This window comes from Myotis myotis, unplaced genomic scaffold, assembly GCF_014108235.1.
Source record: "Myotis myotis isolate mMyoMyo1 unplaced genomic scaffold, mMyoMyo1.p scaffold_m19_p_2, whole genome shotgun sequence".
Taxonomy (NCBI): Eukaryota; Metazoa; Chordata; class Mammalia; order Chiroptera; family Vespertilionidae; genus Myotis; species Myotis myotis.
The window spans coordinates 139,389,556-139,414,988 of NW_023416324.1; the positions used below are offsets into that span (position 1 = coordinate 139,389,556).

Here is a 25,433-nt window from a genome sequence, read left to right on the forward strand (position 1 = left end):
AACAAACCACACTTCATTGTACTTACTTCTTTCAAATATAAGTTCTCATCCTGATTAGAGAACTTCCTTTGTTTTGTCGAGAAAAGTTTAGCTATCCACAAACGCTGTTTCCTTTCCACCTCGTCTCTTAACTTTGTGTTATCTAATCTTGTATATAATACTCTCCTGAAACTGCTCTGTTAAAGGTTACCATCCACTATACAATAGTCTCCTTCCTGCCACTATTCTATTTTTCAATTCACCCTTGTTATACGAGCAGCTTAACCTTTCTAAAGCATGTTTCATTTTTCAATCCCTAACTCAGAAACACTAAGTAGAAACTAGTGGAATGAATGGTGGCAAGTAGGGTGAGGCCAGATTCTGGTGGCCCTTGAAAGCTCCATTTCAAGAGAGAAGTTTGTGAGAAGGGGATTAACACGATAAAAGGTGTTGTTTTACTTAGACCCTGCCAGTAGCAGTGGGCAGATGACAGATGGGGGAGATGAGTCTGGGTGATCAGCTGCCACATAGATCAGATATACTGTGCTGATGGGAAGGACAGACTGACTGTCTTGTGGACTCGGGCCTGCCCAAAATGCTAGCTTGTTGAGTTGTTCATGGTATCGGTTAGAAGTAGCTTCCAAACGAATGTGAGCTTGTGTAGCATATATACAAGATGAGGCAATTCAGTTAAAGAGTAGCGATATGATTTTAGATGCAAAAGCCATAGTATCTGATTTCACCTGGGCATGTAGGACTGTGCCCAGGAACATCCAGCGATTCTCTTTTTAAGAGCCATGACTATACTTAGCTAACCTCACTAAATAAATCCTTTGTCCCTTTTCTCAGGATCCCAGGTCAGATAAACCAGACAAAAAATTCTGGTTCTGCTATTGCTGTAAACTTGTACGAACCTGTGCTCCTCAGGTACCCTCCCGGGCTTCCAGGATCCCTCTCCCAGCTCATTCATTACCCTGCTACCTTGGAGAAAAGTTTCTATCCCAGCATGCTTTCACTAAATTTTCAGATAAAATCTATCCATTTTGATGGTCTCAACAAGATCGTCCAACACATACCCAGAGCAGAGTTGGAAACTTTCCATTTATACAGAATTGTCCAAAGAAGGGAGATTCAATAAAAGACTCCTGCAAATGAGCTCTCAAATTTGGTCTGCATTAAGTAGAGATCATCTAATCAGCCCGACAGTAAAAGTGTCAAATTTCGCAAATACCTACAAAAGGTCATAAAGGGATCATCTAACGATAAAGTTTGCTCACCTGAATAAGGGAGTTGACCAGGGTTCCTAAACTCTCTGCAGCTCAGATTCTAATCCGGGGTTTTCAGCATCAGGTGTAGGCAGCCAATTGGGCCGTCTGAGCGCCGTGCATCCTGGGAGCTGTAGTTTCCCGCCCCTCCGCCCGACTACAAGTGGAGCCGCTGGAGGACGGTTGCTTGGGGTTATTAGCAAGCGGGAAGTATGGCGGCAGCGCGTGTGGACGCGGCTTTGCCTCCTGGAGAAGGTAAGGCGATCCTCACCCCTGAGTCCTAAGCCTTACTCTGTGGAACTGAAGTAAATAATTACCTGGTAGAGAAAAGAAGCCTGGGTTTAGGGGTGCAGTTCTGGACCAGTTCTTTTGATGGGAGCCTGTGGACATCGCGGAGGCGCGCTGCCCTCTGGGAGTTGTAGTCTCCGTGCTCTGCCTAGCTCTGCAGCGTTGAGGCGAGGCCCGGGCGGGGGACTACAGCCCCCAAGGCTCTTTGCGCGCCGGCACCCCGGATCCCGCGCTCCTTAGTCTACTTGGGTGGTGGGTTTCGGACTGCGGTGACCTTTCTAGGGTGTCTACTTTGAGTTCTGGGTGCCCAAGTGAAAACTGCAGGATCTCCCGCTCTCACGTTACTGTCCCCCTTTCCCTCAGTTCTAGAACATTCGGGACACCCTCTATCAAACACAGCTCCCTAGACTGGCTTTGAACCCTTTCTTGGAAGTGTCCGGTGGCTCTGATAAAATCTGGGGGTGATCCAGAGCCTACAGTTCTGCACCCCTGCTTCTGCAGACGGGACCCGCGGGCCGCGTTTGGTCGCTGCCCGGCGGGGTGCGGGGCGCGGGGCGCGGGTGCGTCTGTGACCTGGAGCCGCGGGAACCGAGCTCCTTTGTTTTGGTTACAGCGCTTCCAGTTCTGAGGCTCGGCTCTGCAGTCAGTTTGAGGGCCCGGCTGTGGAGTGGAGCCTTTCTCCACGGCTTAGAACAGGGGCTCATTATATTTGGGGGGACAGGGGGCAATCGGTGGTTCTAAGCAGTCTGTGGACTCCTTGGAATTGTGTGCAAAAGCTGTGCGTTTTCTTGGGACCCAGTACACAGCTTGCTCCAAATTCTCAAAATCCCATGACTCCCTCCAGCCCCCAACCCCAAATGCTAGAAGCCATTAGAGACAGTGGGAAAACATTGCATCTCTTCAGGAGCGCGTTCTCGAGTAATTATTTCCCTCCGTAGTCTTAATTTGGGTATAATTGTGAAATTGGCAGTTTCTCAGGGCCCCGCCTCCCTCTGATATCTGCTTCTCAAAAACTCCACCTCCCCAACCCTCCCAAGGCAGCTTAGAGTAGGAGCAATTAAAACATTTATAGAGCACGTTTTATGTGAGCTAGAAGACGTTTCCATTGCTTTTTATTTTATTTTATTTTACATCATCTTGTTTTCTTTGTATACACCATGATAAGACAGGTATTATTATCAAATCTGTCTTACAGATTAGAAAAGTGAGCCCCAAAGAGATCAGTAACTTGCCCAAGACACCACAGTGGTGAAGTAGTGGAGCCAGAATTTGAACATCTTTTGTACCGAATTACTTTAGTGAGTGCTGTGAGCTAGGGATGGGGCTAAGTGCTCTCTTTTCATCCCCCCCCCCCCCCCCCGCATCAATTTAATGAATTAGGTGCATTATTCCCATTTTGTGGATAAATTAACTGAAGTATATACTTTGATTTGGGACACTATAGGACAGTGATGGCGAACCTTTTGAGCTCGGCGTGTCAGCATTTTGAAAAACCCTAACTTAACTCTGGTGCCGTGTCACATATAGAAATTTTTTGATATTTGCAACCATAGTAAAACAAAGACTTATATTTTTTATATTTATTTTATATATTTAAATGCCATTTAACAAAGAAAAATCAACCAAAAAAATGAGTTCGCGTGTCACCTCTGACACGCATGTCATAGATTCGCCATCACTGCTATAGGATATACTGGTGGTTGGACTGTATGTACGTTAATCTCTAGCAAAAGATGAGTTCCACTTAAAAATACTATCATTACTTAGCCACAGAATGTGGAAATACTAGTTTATGTTTAACTGTGAAGAATTCAAAAGTATTTCATCATAGAACTTGAGCAGCATAACAACTGGTCGACCAGTTGTTCGATTGCTGAGGCTTTTATTTATATATATATATATATATATATATATATATATATATATATATTCCATCCCTGTGCTCAGGGGTAGTATTTGTGTTTTCTAATAGTTTCCTTTCTCTTTTCTAGGGTTAGTGGTCAATTGGTCAGGGAAGGGGCTACAGAAATTAAGTGCAAACTTACCTTGTGATGCTGACATTCATACTTTGATTTTGGATAAAAATCAGATTATCAAATTGGAAAATCTTGAGAAATGCAGTCGATTAATACAGGTAGGTATTGTATCTGGAGAAATAGTTATATTAGAACCAGTTTATTATATCTAATAAAATAACCAAGCAAAAAGTAACTGTGCAGGCTTGGAAAGTAGTAAATGTTGCCTTAAATCTTTACATGACAGTTTCTCCTGAAGATGAACACATATGTGCTACATTTAGGGTGGACTAGAAAAAGAGGCATTTGTTTTTAAAAAGCCAACATTTTATGTTAGCAAAATATTGTGTTAAGATAGCCTTGTACCTCATGATAGGGGCAAAGGGTTCATTCATGCAACAAATGTAATTGGGTGCCCCATATATGTCTGGCACTGTTCTAGATTTTGACTGAGACAATTTAAGGACTGCATTCTGTGGAGCTTGTATTCTCAAGTAGTTGCTGTGTTAACAGTGCTTTCCCTTTAGTAATTGGAGGAGATGCTATTGCTGAGGGTTATGTGTATTTTCCATTGCTTAGGAGTAGCAGCAGCAGCACCAACAAGCTAATAGTTACTCTAGAGTAGGGGTCCTCAAACTAAACGTTTATCCGGCCCGCCGGGTGTTTTTGCCGCTGCTGTTTGCATAGGAATTTGTTCATAGTTTTTTTTTAAACTATAGTCCGGCCCTCCAACGGTCTGAGGGACAGTGAACTGGCCCCCTGTTTAAAAAGTTTGAGGACCCCTGCTCTAGAATATATACCTAAACAGCATATGTGAAAAGTACAGATTGGGTTTATATATTTGGACATGTTTGGCTATATAAACAAATCTTTTTAAGCACCCTAATGTGAAAATAATCTATATATTTTATTCCGAAGAGTAATGATATGTTTCCTTTCCACAGTTGTCAGTGGCTAATAATCGGCTGGTACGGATGATGGGTGTAGCCAAACTGACCCAACTCCGGGTGTTAAATTTGCCTCATAATAGCATTGGCTATGTGGAAGGGCTAAAAGAACTAGTACATTTGGAGTGGCTGAATTTGGCAGGAAATAATCTCAAGGTGAACTGGGTTTTTTTGTTTTGTGGGGTTTTTTAAGTAATTATGTTTGAGGTTTTTTCAATTTACAAAAGTATTCACTGTAAAAAATAAATTCAAGCAGTTTAGAAATGAATAGAGTAAAAAAATGAAAGTTCCCGCTCACACTGTGCAGGGATAATTTCAGTTAACATAAACTAAAAAAACCTTATTTTGAAACACATAACACAGTATAATATTCTTTTAAATGTGAACAAGGAATCTATTTTATACTTAGAAAAATGGATCAAACAGAATGAAATGTTAGGAGAAAGACTATATTATGCTTCATTAAGCTTTAAGTAAATTTTAATGGTATAGTGGAGAATACACTGTTTTAAAAGTGGGGTTCTGAATTCTAATCCTGCTTCCACCATTTAGGAGCTCTATAATTTTGGGCAAGTTAATAAATATCTCTGTGTCTTACATTTTGATATGCTAGATGAGGGGATGGATTAAATGATATTATTAACAGCTGACTTTTATTGAACAATTAATTTAGCCTAGGTACTATTCTAAGCAGTTTAACTGTATTAACTCAGTCTCATGACAGCCTATGAGGTAGGTAGTGTCATTATGCCCATTATATAGATGAGGAAACCAAAGAGTAGAGAAGTTAAGTAACTTGCCTGAGGTCACACAGCCAGGATTACAGTCAGGATGTGAATCCAGGGAGTTTGGCTCCCCTCTTAACTTGTAACATCCTTGCCCTCTCAGCTATCATGTGACATCACTATGGTTTCTTTAATTTCTGAATATCTGGGATGATGTGATCCTCTACTCTGAGAGCAATAATGAAGGTGGGAGCTTGCTCCATAACATTTTGCCAAATTCTGTTAGCATTGTTTTCTCTTTTTCTTGCTAAACACCACTCCTCTGCTTCCAGTAATAGCAGAGGAGCCCTAGCTGGTTTGGCTCAGTGGATAGAGCGTTGGCCTGCGGACTGAAGGGTCCCAGGTTTGATTCCAGTCAAGGGCACATGCCCGGGTTGGGGGCTTAATCCCCAGGAGGGGGCCTGCAGGAGGCAGCCGATCGATGATTCTCTCTCATCATTGATGTTTCTATCTCTCCTTCTCCCTTCCTCTCTGAAATCAATAAAGAATATATTTTTAAAAATAAATAAATAAATAAGCAGAGGAGGCAGGAGACTCAGCTACAAGAAACCAAGCAAGTTGCTTTATTTTGATTTTGTTTGCGTGAACTGACATAATAATTTTCTTGTGCTAGGCCATGGAGCAAATCAGTAGCTGCACAGCTCTACAGCACCTCGATTTATCAGACAATAACTTACCCCAGATAGGTGATATATCTAAATTGGTATCACTGAAGGTAAGTGTGTGTTCTATGTCATTTCTGAAATTTTATACTAAAATGCCAATAGAAAGTTATCTGTTTGACTTTAAAGCAGCCTGCTACATATGAAGAACAGACTGTGTTCATTACAATAAAAATTCTATTACAGTGTGAAACTTTTTGTTTTTAGTGTCTATAACTGATGTAATTAAAACTGGTGATTGTAATTAGGGTTAATTCTTATTTACTATCCTTCAAAATGAAATTCCCTTCATGTCCAACCAGCCTGCTACAGCTTTGCAGTAAGTACATAGCATATTGGCGAGGTTGAGCATAATTATTCCTGAACATGAGCCTGTGTTCTTGACGCTCGGAATTGCTGTTGTTTTTTAGGAACAGGTATTATTAAGTTATCAAAATTATCTTCACTTTAATTTTAAAAAATAAACCTGTACCATATAGCACATTTTATGGAGGAAAATATATCATGCAACCAAATAAGTAACAGTTGAACTCACAGCTTCAAAAGACATATGTAGGCATTTTCCATATTTTTGCTTCATTGGATATTAATATTAGATGAACTCATTAAGCTTTAGAAGAAGTGATATATCTCAGCTTTCCCCACATCTTTAGCAGAACATGCAGTAGTTACTCTAAACAATTTGATTTAGTCAGATACTAAGAGAATTCAAATGAACTGAAAATGATTAAACTTTTTTTTTTCTGAAATGGAGGCATGATTATCTTATCAGAATCTGGGTGTTCAGAGAGATTTTGGTTCCTCATTGTTGCTGACCTTGAGTGAGCTTCATCTGCGAGTAGCACATGATAGCTTGATCAATCTTTTAGTTTCCAAGAGAATACAGAGACTCTGTGGGAAAATGCATGCAGAGTTCCAGTTTGGAGCTGGTAGCGGACATGCTGATTGGTCCGCCCTTTTTCCTGAAGCAGTAGGAATGAGGACTCTCTCATCTCTAGATCATGGATAGTTTTTGCACCTTGGAGTTGGGATCCCTGCCTAATGGGATCTTTTGGACGCTGGCACATGATCAGGGGAATTAGAGCAAATTATGGATTGTGTGTTCCCTCCCTCTCTTTCTCTCTTCTCCTCCCTCCCTTCCGCTCTTCCTCCCTCCCTTTCTTTCTCCCTTCCTCCTTCTCTTTTGGAAAATTTGCTTTATACATGGTTGTTTTAATAAGTGTTTTCTTTCTGTTTCTTTCTCAACCTCTATATTGATGTTTTAAAAAGTAATGAACCGTTTGTTGGAAATTGCTCAAGTTTTAATAAACTAAATCTCATGAAATGCTAGTTGCTACACCTAGCATGTGTTCTTGGACAAGTCTGCAAACTTTCTTAGGCTTAGAATGTGGACAAGAAAAGAGAGAGGACCAGACAACAACCCATGACTCTTCTACCACTAAGTCTTTGATTTGTCTGCTATGAGATGTATAATAAAATAGGTCCCTGTTTTCACACATACCATTTTGGTTTTTGTCAAAATAGACCCATTCATTTATAATCTTTTCATTTGTAAGTCATGTTGTTTTTACTTTTAAGACCCTGCTTTTACATGGAAACATCATCACCTCTCTTAGAATGGTACCAGCTTATCTACCGAGGAGTCTTGCTATCCTTTCTTTGGCGGAAAATGGAATTCGGGACTTAAATGAGGTAAAATTTGAGGGTGTTCTCTGGAAACCAAGAAGCTGCAAATTTGTGAGAAAGGAGGAGAAACACAGGAGAAAGTTGTGAGCTCACTGTTGGACTGTGAGCCTCTTGGAAGAAACTGCATCAAGATGAAACACTGGCTCTAGCTGATCATTATTTTTCTTTGCATTTTTTTCTTAATGTCAGTGGATCATGAAAGCATAGTTTCATATGTAATGTGCAGTTATTCCATTTGTAAGTGATTGGAGGTAGAGGGACATCTACACTAAAAAGGTTAAGGCACACTGTGCACCATCCTCTGGCTGCTATTAGGCTTTCAGTTGTCTGCTGGGAAGCAGTGCTGATGCTTTCTAAGCGGCATTGTGCAGCAAGGGCAGATGGCCATATCGTTGGAATTTGGAAGTCGGTGGATAATATAAGAGTGTTACTTGTCGCTTTTCAGAACAAGAGGGGAATTGTTACATTCTCAAATTGCCAAAGATGTGTAATCACGAAAGCCTTGCGCTTGACACTGAATAGTCCGATTTGTTCAACAGACATATCCTTTGTTCCAGATCTCTTTTTTGGCATCCTTAACTGAATTGGAACAGTTGTCGATCATGAGCAATCCTTGTGTGATGGCAACACCTTCCATTCCAGGGTTCGACTATCGGCCGTACATCGTCAGCTGGTGCTTAAGCCTCAGAGTCCTGGATGGATATGTGATTTCTCAGAAAGAAAGGTGAACATGACCTTTTTAACATCACATTTACTATGCAAGTTACTAAAAAGACCATTTCTAGCTTTTGACAGATTAATAAACTGAATATTTATTTAAATGTGCATTTAAAATAAATATCCTTGTGCAGTCATATAGCAGACTCTGTGCTGTTCACTTAGGATTTTCTATCCTTTCTACAAAAGAATTTCAGTTCCAGAGGTTGGGTCTCAGATCAGTCCCACAAAAGCTTGCAATTCACCAGATACGTAAGGCAGAATTAAAAATAACTTAGGACCCAACTACCCTTTATAACAGAGACTCTGTGGGAAAATGTATGCAGTTCCAGTTGGGAGCTGGTAGCAGACATGCTGATTGGTCCTCCCCTTTTCCTACCTGGGAAGCAGTAGAAATGAGGACTCCCTCATCTGTAGATCATTGATGGTTTTCGCACCTTGGAGTTGGGACCCTGCCTGGTGGGGTCTTTTGGATGCTGGCACATGATCAGTGGAATTAGAGGCTTAGGGGAGGTAAGGAACTAGGATGTGGGCAAAGTGGTTGGAGTTAGGGGATTGTGAGAACTGAAATGAGTTTATTCTCATCTCTGTGCCTCATTTCACTTCCTCCTCTCAATGCATATACATGCCATTATAGACTCAGCACATACATTCTTCCTCACCTTTTTTTGCTCTTCTGTCCTGGAGACTGGCAGCAGGCCCTTGAGGGGTTTCCTAATGAGGGGATGAGTGGTAGATCACAGGGTTTTCCTTTTCTTTTCCCTGCAGTTTCGTCTAGTTGCTGAATCGGGCGAGGGGCAGTGAGGAATAGCAGCCAGGAGCTACACAGTGGTGGTGCTGGTGCGGGGTGGGGGACATATGTCAAGTCTAGTTTGCCTACCAAAAAGTGTGGCTTTTTCTTTTATCCTGTAGTAAGTGTTGCCATGTACGCATGAACCTTATTTTGTTTCCAACTGTGGGTAGTTCTAAAGCTGGAATATGGATTTACTTGGATTATCTTCTCCAGATCTTTCTTTAAGCGAAAGAAGTTTTTGGATTTTTCTGTGGGAGTAGGCAACATTTTCACATGTGGGAGGCAGCATGGAGGGATGGTTAGAAATGAGAGTCTGGCATAAAGAGAGACCTGAAAGGGAGATGAGCCCTGGTGAAGAGAGACAAGAGAAGGCTTCATCATCTTTCCCTGCCGCCCATTAGCTGTGTGGCCTGGGCAGGGCCCTTGGCTTCTCCAAGCCTTAGTCTCCCATCTGTCAAACGTGGGGAGTACTACCTCACTTTCAAGGTAATGAGGATAGAGGCTATAAATAGCACCTGGTCATACACTAGGTGCTTAATAAATGATAAGTCATTACTTTTGGATAGGGAGTAGGGATTGAAGTGATTTGAAGGAACTAAAGCAAGTGTTAAGAAACAAAATATTTGTTAAGTCTGAATAATAATGCAAAGGCTATGTTTCTACACTGTGAAAGTGGTTTTAATAGGTGACTTTCAGGAAATTTGTACTTCTTTGAACTTCCTGTGTAATGTTTTACAAATGTTTAACTTCAGAGACTCTAGGGGGTAGGGAACAGTGCATTCACTTGGGTAGCCTCCCTTTGTGTGAGGGTCCTGCACTAAAGTCTGGAGGGAGGCAGAGGGGGAGGGCAGCACAATAACAACCCTTTCTCAGATGAGTTCTTTTCCCCCAGATTAAAAAGAAAACAAAGTTTCATAATTCAGGTCTAGTCTCAAAAATGATATTTACAAATACCCATATCATCCCCACTGAGAGTATGGAACAGCCAGCACTCCAGAGATCTCCTTTGCCCCACCCCCATCATAAAACTCCCCTCCCTGCTAGAGATAACCATTGTATTGGCTTTTAGTTGTTGTTGTTGTTGTTAATCCTCACCTGACGATATTTTTCTACTGATTTTTTAGAAAGAATGGAAGGGAGGGGGAGAAACAGAGAGAAACATCGATTGGTTGCCTCCTGCACACACTCTGACTGGGGCATGAGATTGAGCCTGCAACCGAGATACGTGCACTTGACCAGGATCTAACCTGTGACCCTTTAGTCCGCAGGCCAACACTCTAACCACCGAGCCTAACCAGCTAGGGCTATTTTGACTTTTTGATAATCCAGAAAGATTATTATCTTTCCTGGTTATTATGGAGTCTGTAAATCAACCAGCTCCCGCCAGAGTAGCTGAAATTAAAAGGATGGACAATACTCACAAATAAGTGTTGGTGAGTATGTGGAGCAATTGGGACTCTCATACACTGTTCTAGGAATGTACGTGATTCAATCACTTTGAAAAACTGGCAGTATTTACTGAAGCTAAACATACAGATACATTCCCTGTAGCCCAACAATTTGACTTCTGGTCTATACCCTACAGAAATGGGTGCTCTGTCTACCAAAAGATATGTACAAGCGTGTCCATAGCAGCCTATTCATAATAGCTTCAAACACTGGGAGCTCTTTGGAACATTTGGGAAATGACCCAAATGCCAGTCCATGGAAGAATGGGTAAAGAGAAATATTCAGGCTAAAGAATCTAGATTGTTATTGATGCCACACTAGTGAGAAAAATGCTATTGCAGGTGATGTCTGCGACAACCCTGGAGTCTACACTGTACTCCCATGTTTTAAAGTATCTCTGGAAATATGCTATTCAGGGGGGAGGAATTAGGCTAAGGGAGAACTATTGTCTTAAAAATCATTGAGTAGCCTGCGCAGTGTTCAAAACGTCCTCCTGGTCAATCTGGGGGATTGTCCTGAGGATAGGAAGGACTTTCCAGTTTTCATATGTACTCAGCCTGTTATTTCCTAAAAACATCCAGGTTAAATTTTCTCCCTCATGAGAAGTATCCTAGTTTCTCGGATGACTTCAGGTAGCCACATCTTAAGTGTGTGTGTCATAGAAAGAGTCACTGAGCAGTCACTCCCCTGTGGTGCTTTGGCTAGTGCTTTCTGTGGGAGAAGGGCAGCCGTGGAAAGACCAGCACCTTTGTATAGCACCTGAGAATTTGGATTTCTTTCTGAATTTGTTTCCATCTGTTTAACTATTTACAGGACACAACTACGCCTCTGTTGCTTAGAGATCAGAGCCTAGTTAGGAAGCAGAACTTTGGAGATGTTTCTCTTTTTTTTGAAAAGATATTCAAAATATAGGGAAGTAGAGAGAGTACCTAACATAGGAACATCTCAGTACCCACCATGCAGCCTCCAGAGTTACCAGCATTTTGCCGATCCTGTTTCATCTATCCCCCACTTTTTTTGTTAAGAGTATTTTATTTTATTTTTATTTATTTTTTAATATTTTATTGATTTTTACAGAGAGGAAGGGAGAGGGATAGAGAGTTAGAAACATCGATCCTGCATACCTCCCACTGGGGATGTGCCCGCAACCAAAGTACATGCCCTTGACCAGAATCAAACCTGGGACCCTTAAGTCTATAGGCCGGCGCTCTGTCCACTGAGCCAAACCAGTTATGGCTTGTTAGAGTATTTTAAAAGCAAATACCAGTATCATTTTATTCAATACTCTTTTTTTTTTTTTTTAAAGAGCAGGTTGTTTTCATTTTCTCTTTTAATAGTTGTTACTTCTGTTATATTATGTAAACTGTTCCTTTAATTTCAAGAGAAATATCATATTCCAGTGATTTGAAAGTCATGTTATAGCTGAATGAATGTTAATTTTGTTTTTCTTTTTGTTGGCAATGGTATCTTAATTGGCAGGGAGTTTTTTACCCAGGAGAAAATTTTATGGATTCATACATTTGTGTAGTGGTATGTTTTTGATGAATGAAAAGCAAAGGCAAGAAAAACATTTTACATTCACTGATGCTCCACAGTTTATGGTTTTTCTCACACTTAAACTGTGGGGCACTGGAGCCTGAGCCTTCTTTGTCTTTTTACTTTTGTTGCTCCTTCGTCCCAGACTACACGCCGTCTACCACATGGAAGTGTTGCTCGCTGGTTATGTTCAAGTTGGCAGTTGCCATTTGCTGTGGACCTTTTTGAAGGGAGAGCTTTTCAGCAAGTGATTTGCTTGGCAGAACTTATGGAAACTTAGAGCAGATTTCATGAAGATTCTGAATGATCTTTATTTTAACTGTTTTTATGAAATAGAATAAACATTTTATTTGACTAAGAATGGGTTACCTGACTTGAGTTAATCTACTTGGCATACCACATATCTCACTGAAGGAAAGCAGTCCTGTCTTTCTTGTGACCCTGGAAGATCGCTAACTAAACGTGTTATATTGTATTGCACCATGACTCTTTTGCAGGATTTAACCAGTTATCAAGAGGACAGTTTCTCTTCAGTCCATAATAGACCTTGGGTGGCTTGACAGTTTTGGACAGTACAGTTTGTATGATGTGGATACCTTGATATGAAGGTCCAAGGAAATAGTCGTGAATTGGCAGTGATTTTCAAACTATCTGCAATGCTTAGCTAATTGTATAAAAACAGAGAAACAAAGTATATCAAAATGATCCAACCTCAACTTCAAGTTGAGGGCCAGGTTTAAGAATGGCAAAATTAAGGCAATGGCATGTTAAACAAAAATAAATAAATAAACCAATTCAAACATGTGTCTATATATATAAAAGCCTAAGTGACCCTTACAACTTGTTGACTGAACAACTGGTCGACCAGTCGCTATGATGACGCACTGACCACCAGGGGGCAGATACTCAATGCAGGAGCTGCCCCCTGGTGGTCAGTGTGCTCCCACAGCCAACCTCCTGTGGCTGGCCAACCTCCTGCAGCCAGCCAACCTCCTGCGGTCCCTCCCCCTGGCTGGGCCTCGATTGGCCTTGATCACTGTCCAGGCCGAGGAACCCCACCCATGTACGAATCCATGCACAGGGCCTCTAGTGAAAAAATAAACTAATAGAATGACCTCCCACAAATCCAATATCTAACTTTAGTGGTTTTCAACTCATGGCCAACCTTGTTCATTTAAACATACTTCACCTACTTCCTCTTCTCCTGTGTTACTTTTAAGCAGATCTCAGATTACATATAATTTCATATGAATATTTCAGTATATATCTCTAAAAGATAAAGGCTCTTCAAGAAATAACTATAATACTATTATCACATGTCATCTGTAATATATTTGGGTACTTCAGTTTAACAGTGAATGGAGGGAATACGTATTGCTTCTTTGAAAATAATTTTGAAATATTTCGAACCATTAGTATAAATCTATGGAAATGCCCCTAAACAAGAAAAAAGGTTTGAGTCATGTTAAGAGTAAGGGGAGTGAATCAGAAGGATCGATTAAAAAGTTGAGTGAGTTTTATTTATGAAAAACATCCAACAAATGCTATAAAGGTAATTAAGATGGGAGATCATGTTGCTTAAAATTGTATACTAGTACTATCTACCTGGTGTCACCTTCTCTTTATGTCCCCCAATTCCAGTTTGAAAGCTGAATGGCTCTATAGTCAAGGCAAGGGGAGAGCATATCGGCCTGGCCAGCATGTCCAGCTTGTCCAGTATCTAGCTCTGGTCTGTCCTCTCACTTCTACACTGGGTCTTCAAACAGCAGAGGATGCCAAGCTAGAGAAGATTCTGAGCAAGCAGAGGTGAGCCCACTTGTTTATAGCAGCTGATGAATTCACAGTGAAAATACCTCTGAGTCTTTGCTGCGGGGTCAGTGGGACTGAGGCCAGTGCTGCAGGCCACATTTCCTTTTTTTTTTTTTAATATATTTTTTATTGATTAAGATATTACATATGTGTCCTTATCCCCACATTATCCCCTACCCCCCGCTCATGCCCTCACCCCCCCATTGTCCGTGTCCATTGGTTAGGGCTATATGCTTGCATATAAGTCCTTTGGTTGATCTCTCCCCCTTACCCCCACCCTCCCCTACCTTCCCTCTGAGGCCCGACAGTCCAATCAATGCCTCTCTGTCTCTGGATCAGTCCTTGTTCATCAGTGTATGTTGATCATTATATTCCACAAATGAGTGAGATCATATGGTATTTATCCTTCTCTGACTGGCTTATTTCACTTAGCATAATGCTCTCCAGTTCCATCCATATGCAGCCCACATTTCTGAGCGTTTTGGCCCCTTGTCACTGCAGCATTCGGGCAGGGAACTGAACCACACAGTGCAATCCCGTTTGCTCCACAGCAGCCACATTGCTAATCATGCCTGGGGAGAGCCAAGCAGTATGGGAGGATGGAATTTTTTAAAAAATGGATCTGTTCTTTTAATGTAGGTGTTCCTTTTGGGTTTTTAAATACATTAAGAAGTATAGCTAACAACAAGTGTTACTGAGGATATGGAGAAAAGGGAATCTTTGTGCACTGTTGGTGGGAATGCAGACTGGTGCAGCCACTGTGGAAAGCAGTATGGAGTTACCTCAAAAAATTAAAAATGGAACGGCCTTATGACCCAGGGATTCCACTTCTGGGAATTTATCCAAAGAAACCCAAAACACCAATTTGAAAAAATATATGTACCCCTATGTTCATTGCAGCGTTATTTACAACTGGTGGCCTGGTGCACGAAATTCGTGGTGGTGAGGGGGCTGTCCCTCAGTCCGGCCTGCACCCTCTCCAATCTGGGACATCCCTCTCATAATCCGGGACCACTGGCTCCTAACCGCTCACCTGCCTGTACAATTGCCCCTAACCACTCTGCCATTCTGCTCTCCCCCCAACTGCCCCCCCCTCCCGCCGGCCTGATTGCCCCCAACTGCCTACCCAGCTGGCCTGCTCACCCCCAACTACCCTCCCACCCCCGTTGGCCTAATCGCCCCCAACTGCCCCCCCTGCCGGCCTGCTTGTCCCAACTACCCGCCCTGCCAGCCTACTCACCCCCAACTGCCCCCTTGCAGTCTGCTCACCCCCAAATGCCCCCCCACCAGCCTGCTTGCCCCCAACTGCCCCCCACTACCGGCCTGCTTGCCCCCAACTGCCACCCCTGCTGGCCTGCTTGCCCCCAACTGTTCCCCCCTGCCGGCCTGCTCAACCCCAACTGCCCCAACCCACCAGCCTGATCGCCCCCAACTGCCCTCCCCTCCTGGCCTGATCACCCCTAACCTCCTCTGCCTCAGCCCCACCACCATGGCCTTGTCCGGAAGGATGTCCAGAAGGTCTCCTGGTCTAATTAGCATATTACCCTTTTAGATAGCCAAGATTTAAAGCAGCCCAAGTGTCCATCAGTAGACAAGAAAAACTGTGGTATATTTACACAATGTAATGCTACTCTGCCGTAAAAAGCAAGAACATTTTATCCTTTGCAACAGCACAGATGGACCTAGAGAACATTATGCTAAGTGAAATAAGCCAGTCAGAGAAAGACAAGTATCATGATTTCACTCATATGTAGAATTTAATGAATTAACTGAACTACCAAGCAAAGAAAGCAGGCAGACAGCTCTGGAGGGGAGAGGGGAGGGGGAAGGGATGGGTGTGTGTGTGTGTGTGGGGGGGCGGCGGGGAATGAGCAGAAAAGAAGAAGAAAAGAAATATAGCTAGAAGCATTAAGTAGTTACTTTTATTTTTTAAATCAGAGATCCTGCTTTAAATGTTTGTACAAGTGTATGTATATGAGTTGTCTGCCTATGTGATTTAAAAATAAGTTCCTTAACCCTTCCTATCCAGTGCTTCCGAATGAGACTTTGTAATTTGGTGGTGATTAGAGTTATCTTTGAAGATTGTAAACTTCTACCTTTCTGATAGGAAGCATAAAAGCTTGCTTTTCTGGGTGTTTGTTAAATCACATCCGATGTTGTTGACTTTTAGGTTTCATCAGAGGCAGTTAATGAACCAAAGCCAAAATGAAGAGTTGTCTTGTCTTCCTCCTACTGAAACAAAGGCGCCAGAGTATTCAAGCCCCCTTCAAGATTGCCAGACAGTCCAGGAGTGCGGTAAGAAAGTAATTCATCTGTTTTCTTCAAGTTATTTGATCCGTTGAGCATCGTAAAACAGAAAAGGTGCATATTTTCATAATTTTTATTAGTTTTTTAACTTAAGTGGTCATTTGGATCTTATATTTTATATATATGTGTATACACACTCATACATATATATGTAGGTATGTATATCATAAATATTTTTTCTAATTTTTAAAAATTCAGAGCACTTCACTTTTTGTATTGATCTGATACTTTGATTATTCTTATGATTATTGAAAGAATTTATTTTCTTAAAAATATTTGGTTTGATGTTTTAGGCTTATTGGAGGAATCAATGAAGGCATTTTATTGCATTTTACTCTATTTCAAGGATTAAATTTTCTTAAAAAGATGTAACTGAAAAATACATCTTAACTCACACAAACAATATGTGAGGTGATTGATGTTTTAATTAACCAGATGTCAGGAATCTTTCACAACATATACATATGTTAAATCACCACAATATATACTTACAATATCTTACAATTTTGTATGTCAATTACACCTTGATGGAGCTGAAATTTAAAAAAAACAAAAACTTTACATATGTTGTGGTTTCAATGATACTCTGTTGATTCTTTTAGACCCCGTCATCCAAGTAAATTCTTGGGTTGGGATAAGCAGTAATGATGATCAATTATATGCCGTTAGGAGTAACTTTCCAGCCTCTCTACATACTACAAAGTATTCTCGAAATGACCTGCACCTGGAAGACATACAGACAGATGAGGACAAGTTGAACTGTAGTCTTCTCTCTTCAGAGTCTACTTTTATGCCGGTTGCATCAGGACTCTCCCCAGTATCACCTACAGTTGAGCTGCGGCTTCAAGGCATTGACTTGGGCCTAGAAGATGGTACAAATGACGCCGTGAAAGGGCAGGAAGACCAGGAATTGGGTAAAGAAGAGGAAAAAGCTTTGTGGGCTACAAATGAGAATTCTGTTCAGATGATGAAAAGTGCAGTCAGTGCAGAGGGCAGTGAGAAAGGTGGGCTGGTACCTTGCCCTGAGCCAGCAGTAGCCAGTGCTCTCTCGAAAGTTGACATGCACAGCCTTTTATCTTCTCCCGAGCCAGTTGGACACAGTGTCTTACATACAAAACCAGACAGAAAAGAAACCATATCTGAAACTGCTTCAGAAGAGCTTCCTTGCAGGGCTTTCCCCCAGAGCTCTGTTGCTTTGGGACAAGATCAAGTTGCCCTTCAGAAACTGAATGAAGCAGCCACCACACTGCAGGCCTGTTGGCGGGGCTTTTATGCCAGGAACTATAGCCCTCAAGCTAAAGGCGTGCGCTATGAAATCCGGCTGCGCAGAATGCAGGAGCACATTGTCTGCCTCACCGATGAAGTCAGGAGGTGAGTCAAAAGACCTGTCAGGTGCTGTTCTGTTGCTTTGGGGGCGTCATTCTTAGAGCTGATTCGGAACACTGAATCAGTGCTGTTGTGCTCAGGACACATTCATACCACGTTGCCACACTTGGCTAACTTGTCTCCTACAATACACTGAAAGCATCTCGAGGGCAGACACTGTCACATGCATCTCCATGTCGGTACATAGATGCAGCATAGCAGTAATGCTGAGTGAGTACATGCCTTATAAGGCATCTCTAAACCTAAACACACAAAGGTACAGAAAATGTAGAAAAACTGGATAAGTATAAAAATGAGAAAGTCTACATAGAACTAACTAGGTGACCTGAGAATTAAAGAAAAGAGCAGGAATTTAAAAGGGGTTAAAATACTGGGGCAATGGTAGGAATTATGCCTTAATTCTGTGGCTCACTTGTTTTACTGACTGCTGACTCAGAAAAATTAGGATTTCAAAATTTATTTTGAGTATTAGTATTCCAGCCAGCAACTTCTATTAATAGTGTCAGGTGGGAGAGGAGAAGGCAGTAAATGAGACTGAGAAGGAACAGCCAGAGTGGTAAAAACCGCTGGAGTGGTCGCAGCTCCAACGGGGAATGTTTTGGGAGAGAAGAGAGGTGCTGTAGGGAGGATAGAGAAGTGTGCATTAGATTGAGAAGCTGGGGTTATTGGTGGCTGTGTTGGGGCTCCAAGACTATCTTCAGGTTTGGTGATTTGCTAAAAGGACTCTGGAAAGCTATTCTGTTCATGATTATGGTTTATTATAATGAAAGGTTAGGATACACATTAAAGTCAGCATAGGAGAAAGATGGATGGGGCAGAGTCCAGGAGAGACCTGGCACAAGTTTCTCGGTGTCCTCTCCTGGTGGAGTTGTACAGGCAGGGCTTGATTCTCCCAGCAACGATGTGTGACAATACCTGGGAAGCACTGCCAACGAGGGAAATCACTCTCAAGTCTTCATACCCAGGGTTTTTATTAGGGCTCAGCCATATAGACAGTGACTGACCTTCACTATTCAGACTGATACAGGGTGAGCAAAAACACTTACTCACCAGCCCTGGCCAGGTAGTTCAGTTGACTAGAGTGTTGCCCCAATACGCCAAGGTTGTGAGTTTGATCTCCAGTCAGGGTACATACAAGAATCAACCAATGAATGCGTAAGTAAGTTGAAGAACAAACTGATGTTTCTGTCTTCTCTCTCTCTCTAAAATCAATAAGTAAAACTTAAAAAACAAAACACTTATTCACTAGAAAGCACAGCGTTAGCATAAACTATCTGGTTTAGTTCAAAGTCCCACCTATGTATACAGATACTCTTACCAGATGGGACATTCCAAGGGCTTTCAGGTTACCTCCTGGGAGCCAATCAAGGGCACTTCTGTCTTTAGAATACATAGAGTTTGAACACTCCAGGCTGCTGAATTAACCTTTCCTGCCCAGTGAGGTTCTGAAGAACAGCTTCGGTGGCATTGTGGGATGATGGCAGTTTGGGATAGGTTGAGAGTGAAGGAGAGGTAGAAAGTGAGTGTAGCTAACTCTTTTGGGATGTGTTGCTGTGAGGAAGAGAAGAGCTGGAGGAGAATATGGAGTTAAGGGGGGAAAAATTAAAGATAGGAGATAAAGAGCATGTTTATGTATTGATGGAAATGATTCAATAAAGAGGGAAGAACTGATGGTGCAGAGGAAAGAAAGACATGCAGGCTTGAAGTTTTTGAAAAGATTAGAGAGGAAGGGATCCAGTGTGCAAGTAGAGGGAGTGGGCTGAGGCTGGAGCAGATATAAGGTATAGGTTTGATGCTGAGGAATGGGCAAGTCCTGTGTGATGGATGCCTCTCCTTCTTGAATCGTGACGTATAAGATGTGGTCAACATTTAAAAATGAAGAGAGGAGTGAGGGTGTGGAAGGTTTATGGAGAGAGGTGTGAGGTATTCATTTTAAAAATGAACTTATAAGGGGAATGGAGGAGAATTGCTGGACAGTGTGAGGAAAACTTAAAACAATAGGTCAGGTTGTATGATTTTCCTCAGTTCTCTGCCGTTCTATTCTGATGGGGGTGGTTACTTTGGTCTATACAGGAATGATTTTTCCTAGGTGTGTATGGAAGGGGAAAGAGGGAAGGGCAAGGAGTTGAAGGTATTTGGGGGTGATTATTATAATGATGGGTCTTGGCATTTAAACGAGGTAAGAGCCCGACTGGTGTGGTTCAGTGGTTGAGCATCCACCTATGAACCAGGTCTAGGTGAAGATTAGATGTCTAGATTGTTGCACTGGGGTGGAGGACGGGTGCAGGTGAACTGGGAAGATGGGAGGTAGTGGTTTGTGTGGGTACTTTAGACCATTTTTTTAAAATGGTGTAGTCAAAATAAATGACTGGGACTCAAATGAGACAATGAGAAGGAGTGAGGAGGGTGGATTATTCTTAGAGCATCCATGGGAATGTTGAGGTCTCCACAAATGATGATGGGAATGGGGCAGTGAGAAAGACTGTGCTGAGACTTCAGTGAATGGAGGCAGATAATGGGAAATCAACATTTGAAAAGAGTTTGGGGAGATTTAGTTCCTCAAGGAGGAAGGTAAAGAATAGCTTGTACACATCAGTGAGAAGTAGTCTCCTGACCCTAATGGACAAGTGAAAAAGATATCTTTCACTTGAGAGGGCTACAATGCCCTCAGAAGTGTGTCTGATTTGGTCAAGGAAAAGTTCACCTAAGAGGTTGACTATACAGGGTGGGGCAGAAGTAGGCTTACAATTGTGAATACTCAAAAATACAGAATTCATTATTGTATTATTATTGATTAATTATTGTATTATTTTCCACATGAACAACTGTAAGCCTACTACCCTGTATAAGGGAGCTGGCTAATTACAATTCAGGAGTCTCAGATGGCACAGAAGAAGAGCTTGGGGGGCTAGAGAATGTGAGGAATTGGGTCAGAGATTCACAACAAGATAGATGATGGTTACAGTCTGGGAGATAAGACTGTAGGGGAGCCTTAGATGTGTGATAGGCATAAGTATGGAGAGGGTGGCAGTGAGCCCAGGATCTGACTTGAATGAGTAAGGGGAAGTGATGGGATGAGGTGGAGGTGGCTTATTGGTGAGAGCAAGAAGCTCATGAGGAACTGGGGCAAACTGAAGTTTGTGGGATTAGTCCTGCTAATCTAGAGGGTGTTTCTCGCTGTTATCCTATTCCTTAACTCCTTTCTGCAGCTGATGCCTCTCGTGTGTTTGGGTGGGAAATTGAGGCCAAATAAAGAGCCATTTAATATTGTATTTTTCATCACTGGCAATACTTTGTGGAACCAATATAATATGAATTTCAGTCCCATCTCATTTGACTTATTTGTTCAGTCATAGTTTAAAACTTGTTCCAGCTTAGATATTTTAAAAGTAGAAAGGTCTGTTATTTGGTTTTTAATGTCTGCAGTGCATGTGCTTATTAGTTGTTACAAGAAGTGCAAGTCAAAGCACCCTTCCTTATGTCAATAATGGAATTTGAATTATTATAGATTAAGAAAAGAAAGAGATGAAGAACGTATTAAAAATTTTGTACAAGAAGAGGCTGTCAAATTCCTTTGGAACCAGGTAAACTTCTTCCTGCTGATTTACCTAATGTGTGAACAAAGAAAAGTTCTATATTTATTTAGGTAGTCATAGAGTAGTTAGGCATACTAAGCACCCTTCCCCTAGGTCAAGGATGTAATTTGTACTCTTTGCCACTAACTTGGAACTAGGAAGTGATCTTTGTTACATTTTACTTAATCTGAAAAATATTATTATAATTTTGACAGGAAGATAAAGAAGTATAAAGATGAAGCAAGTGACTAAATTGAGGGATGTTGTTATAACTTTTCAATACATAGGTATAAAAACCCAATTTGAAGTTTTATGTAATTATCTTGTCTTATCCTTTGGTAATATTTGAATGAAAAGTGACTAACATGATTTTTGATAGTTACAATATGCATGCCCTAAAACTATACATGACTTCTTGGGAGAGAAAGTTTGAATCTTATAATAACACACTTTAGGGACAGTGCAGACAGTTGATTTTACTATAATTATATTCCATCAAATATTTTTTAAGATAATTCCTTGGAAATATTTTTATATAAGAATTTCTTGTAATAGGGTCTTAATACTGTAAAATTCAAAAAACTTTTTTAAGGTTTTATAATTACTGTTACTAGGGGTGTGCTTAACTAAATGTTATAATAACAATACTGTGGGATGCTATGGAATAGTTAAAAATAACTGGGCTGACATGGAAAGATCTCCAAGATAACGCTGTTCAGTGAAAAACAGCAAATTGCAGAACTTGATGCTCCACTTGATTTTAAAAACTCACTTTGTATTTGAAAATATATAGTAAAATGTCTGGAAGGATAAATATCAAACCGCTATCAATGATTACCTTGGAGGATAGTCAAAGGGAAACTAAAAAATTCTACATATTACCTTTTTTTGTTGTAGATGTTATAGTAAAATTTTGACATCTTCATTGTACTTGAAAAATGTAAAGGTCATCTTACCAAGAACTCAGGGTGTTTGGAGGTATTTTTTAGTTGTATATACAATATTGTTAGATAATATTTAAACTCTTATCCCAAATGGATATCTAAAATGAAACTCTACTTATATTAGAGAACCTACTTATATTAGTAGACTCTAATCTGTCTAATTATGTGGACCTCAGTGTATATTGAGTACATTATTGACCCCTTAGTCAGCTAGACATGTGCTGTTGTACTTCTGATTGTTTTTCCAGTAAAAGCAAGAGAATTGCTTTGGACCAAGGAAGTGTACCATTGTGCCAGCCTGGTTTAGATGAGAGGTGCTTTGAAAAGGGTAAGGAAAGTCAGGATGCTTCTAGTTCCAGTTTTGCTGCCTCCATTTACCAACTTAATGTGTGTTGGGAATAAAGCTCAAAGGACAATTATAAAATAGGCATGACTTTTATAATAAAACTACATCCTTTGGTTCATAGGTAAGGTCTCTGCAAGCTTGGCAACAGACTGTGGACCAGCGTCTAAGTACCTGGCATACCAATGCTCCTCCTATATCAACTACTCTGGTGCCATCTGAACCTCCGTTATTCCCCCAAAGCCAGGAGCCCTCTTCTGATCAAAATTTGGACTGGTTTGTTGCTCCTGATGAAGCTCCTCAAAAGAAATACTTACCGGAATTTCCAGACTCTGGTTTTCATTCCTCCCTAGCAGAAGAAGTTCACTGTTTGCAGGATTCTTTGGATTTTGAAAAAAGTTCCAGAGAAAGCACTGAAAGTTCGATAATAGGGAATTCTACTGACACAGTCAGGCATCACAGAAAGTCAGGTATAGCGGACGTTAGTGAAGAACATGGTGAGTGGAGTAAGGAAAGCTCAAGCAGTGAGCAGGATAATAATCTGCTTGAACAGTATTTAACTTCAGTTCAACAGCTGGAAGACTCAGAGGAGAGGACAAATTTTGCTGAAGGGGCAGGAGATAGTACGCATCACATAGCTCAATCCCCTGAAAAGTTAGATGCCTTGTCTGACAATGCTTCTGTAGATGGTATTCATGTCATATCTCCTGCTTTGCAAGATGAAATCAGCCAGACACCAGAGGATCGTAAATTAAATGCGGAAGTTGAAGGGCAGCAGTCAGAGTGTGATTCTGCATTTCAGGTATTGCATGTTGGTATTACTGTATAGCATGCCTGGGTGCTTTGGAAGCAGAATCCACTTAATTTTTCGTAGGAATATTTTCAGTTGCTTTTCTTTCTTTCTTTTTTTGAAGGGGAATTTGAATATACCCTCACTTTTGTTATTATTTATATAGAATGTATATTCTTGTCTCATATTTTCCACATTCTAGATACTGAAGTCAATCTTCATATCGACTGGGTTAGCCTTTTTTACTTAGCTGTAATGTATCAAGCAATATTTATATTGGAAGCTATAGGCACTTTATTTCTTAACTGATTGCATCAGTAGTGTTTCTGCTTTTTTATGTATTCATTTGCTTTCAAAAATATATTAGAATATCTTAAATAAGATAGAAAAATTTACCTTAAAGATATAAATAAGAGAATTTGACTCCTCTGTGTGAGGAAATTAATTGTGTGGTTAAGAATGCAGTTAGTTAAAATAAAGGTAAACAACATATGTGAGGATTGTGAAGTATTGAAATTTGCCAGCCTCCTTCAGGGAAGACCTTGTGTTTTAAGCCTTTTTTCCTCCCTTATGAGTCAAGGAAAACTTTTTTATAAGCAAATAGGGGAAGAAGGTAAGATTATAGAATTTTTCAGTAGGGATGATTAAATTGTCTCATGGAAAACTTTAGTGTATATCATGTATCAGTTTTAACATATGAAGCCAAATGTTCCATCCATAATTAAAATCAAGCTTATTTAAAGAGGCAATATAAGAATATTTCTCTCAGATATGAAGAAAGCAAATACACTAGGCTTTATTCATTTGGAAAAATGTCATGACAAACCTTTGTTATCTTTTCATTCAGTCCTTTTTTTTACCTCACAGATAAGTATGTGTGTGCCAATATATTGCCAGAAATTCATGTCTGTTCATCTTGTATACTGCTTTATATTTGCATTTGTATTTCAGCAGAAGATCTGTGTCATTTAGTTCATGTTTGATTTCTGTGTCTTAATGAAGAACATTTAAAATGATACTAGTGGTAGAATATGGTGACTTTTTTTTAAGAACTATTTTCTATCTAAATCTCTGAAAAAGGTGCCACATTTGCAAAACAGTTTAACAGTGAATAAAAAGAAATAAACCTCACTTATTTTTACTTGTTAAAAAGAATATGTATCTGTAACTCTGAGAAGAAGTGATAATATTGTGTTTGAATATTACAAGTACATGTATATGCAAATGAAGGATAATTTTTTGGAAGCTTGATATTTTAATCTTTGAGAATGTTCTAATACAATTAAACAATTCATATCTGATTTTCCCCAATCTGTGGACATACAACTATTTGAAATGAAGGCAATACTTATTCTCTAAATTTAGGTGCTAAATACCTATTTATTCTGTGACAGTCATAGGTCCCCTTCTTTAAAGTTATATATAATAAAAACTTCTGATCCTTCAAGAATAAGGTCAGGGATCACATGTTATTCTTTGCTGATAGTTAGAAACATTTCTCCAGTATGGGTAAGATGTATTTTTCTCAGTTTATAAATATGTAGCACTCAGGTTAAGAAGACTTGAATTTCATTCTCAGAAATCCAAAAATCTCTTGAAAAGGAATTATTTGCTGTCTCTTATAAACTGAACAGCAGTCTTATGTTCAAAAGTATTTTTCCTAGTGAAGCTTGTGTAATGTTGAAAGCATGTTAAATAAAAATAGATTTTTTTGCTTTTTGAATAATGCTAATAATCTTTTATGAATGATTTTTAATTTCTTAAATAGTCCCTATTTTTCTATTTTACAGTTAAGTGCCTCATTGCTGCCCATTGTTAGACAAAGAAAAATCAAATTGCACTACACTGGTTCCAAAAATGCTGCTAAATGATTCATTAATTTCTCACTAAAGCTCCTGAAATGTCCTGGTTTAGTATTGATTAAGTAGGTTAAGGTTACTGCCAACATCTTGTCCCTCTTCTCTTTTTTTAAGAAATGGCAAAACACAGCTATATTCATTTGAGCGTGAGCATTTGTCAGTAAGATTTCCTTTTTTACCTTTCCTTTGTTTTTCTAGCGGATAAATAGTATTCAGCATACTTATATTTTAAAATTGACAGAATAGCCCAGCCAGTGTTCTCAGTGGTTGAGCATGGGCCTATGAACCAAGAGGTCAC

At 40.4% G+C, this 25,433-nt stretch overlaps 1 protein-coding gene across 1 annotated transcript; it reads left to right on the forward strand.

Moving 5' to 3' along the window:
- The first annotated feature begins 1,374 nt into the window (after positions 1-1,374).
- CEP97 (centrosomal protein 97) lies at positions 1,375-24,999 on the forward strand. Its single transcript, XM_036351886.1, has 11 exons — positions 1,375-1,499; positions 3,524-3,666; positions 4,492-4,650; positions 5,893-5,994; positions 7,520-7,633; positions 8,185-8,351; positions 13,764-13,928; positions 16,102-16,226; positions 16,841-17,609; positions 21,133-21,208; positions 22,611-24,999. Exons 1-11 carry the CDS (start codon positions 1,457-1,459, stop codon positions 23,313-23,315), a joined length of 2,568 nt encoding a protein of 855 aa, XP_036207779.1. The 5' UTR covers positions 1,375-1,456; the 3' UTR covers positions 23,316-24,999.
- The last annotated feature ends 434 nt before the right edge of the window (positions 25,000-25,433 follow it).

Bases quoted from the DNA above. Each gene is read 5' to 3' on its own strand.
- CEP97 (XM_036351886.1), top strand. From the start codon at position 1,457: ATGGCGGCAGCGCGTGTGGACGCGGCTTTGCCTCCTGGAGAAG. The intron at 8,352-13,763 runs GTGAACATGACC...CCCCAATTCCAG, and splicing joins GTGATTTCTCAGAAAGAAAG to TTTGAAAGCTGAATGGCTCT. The intron at 13,929-16,101 runs GTGAGCCCACTT...GTTGACTTTTAG, and splicing joins AAGATTCTGAGCAAGCAGAG to GTTTCATCAGAGGCAGTTAA.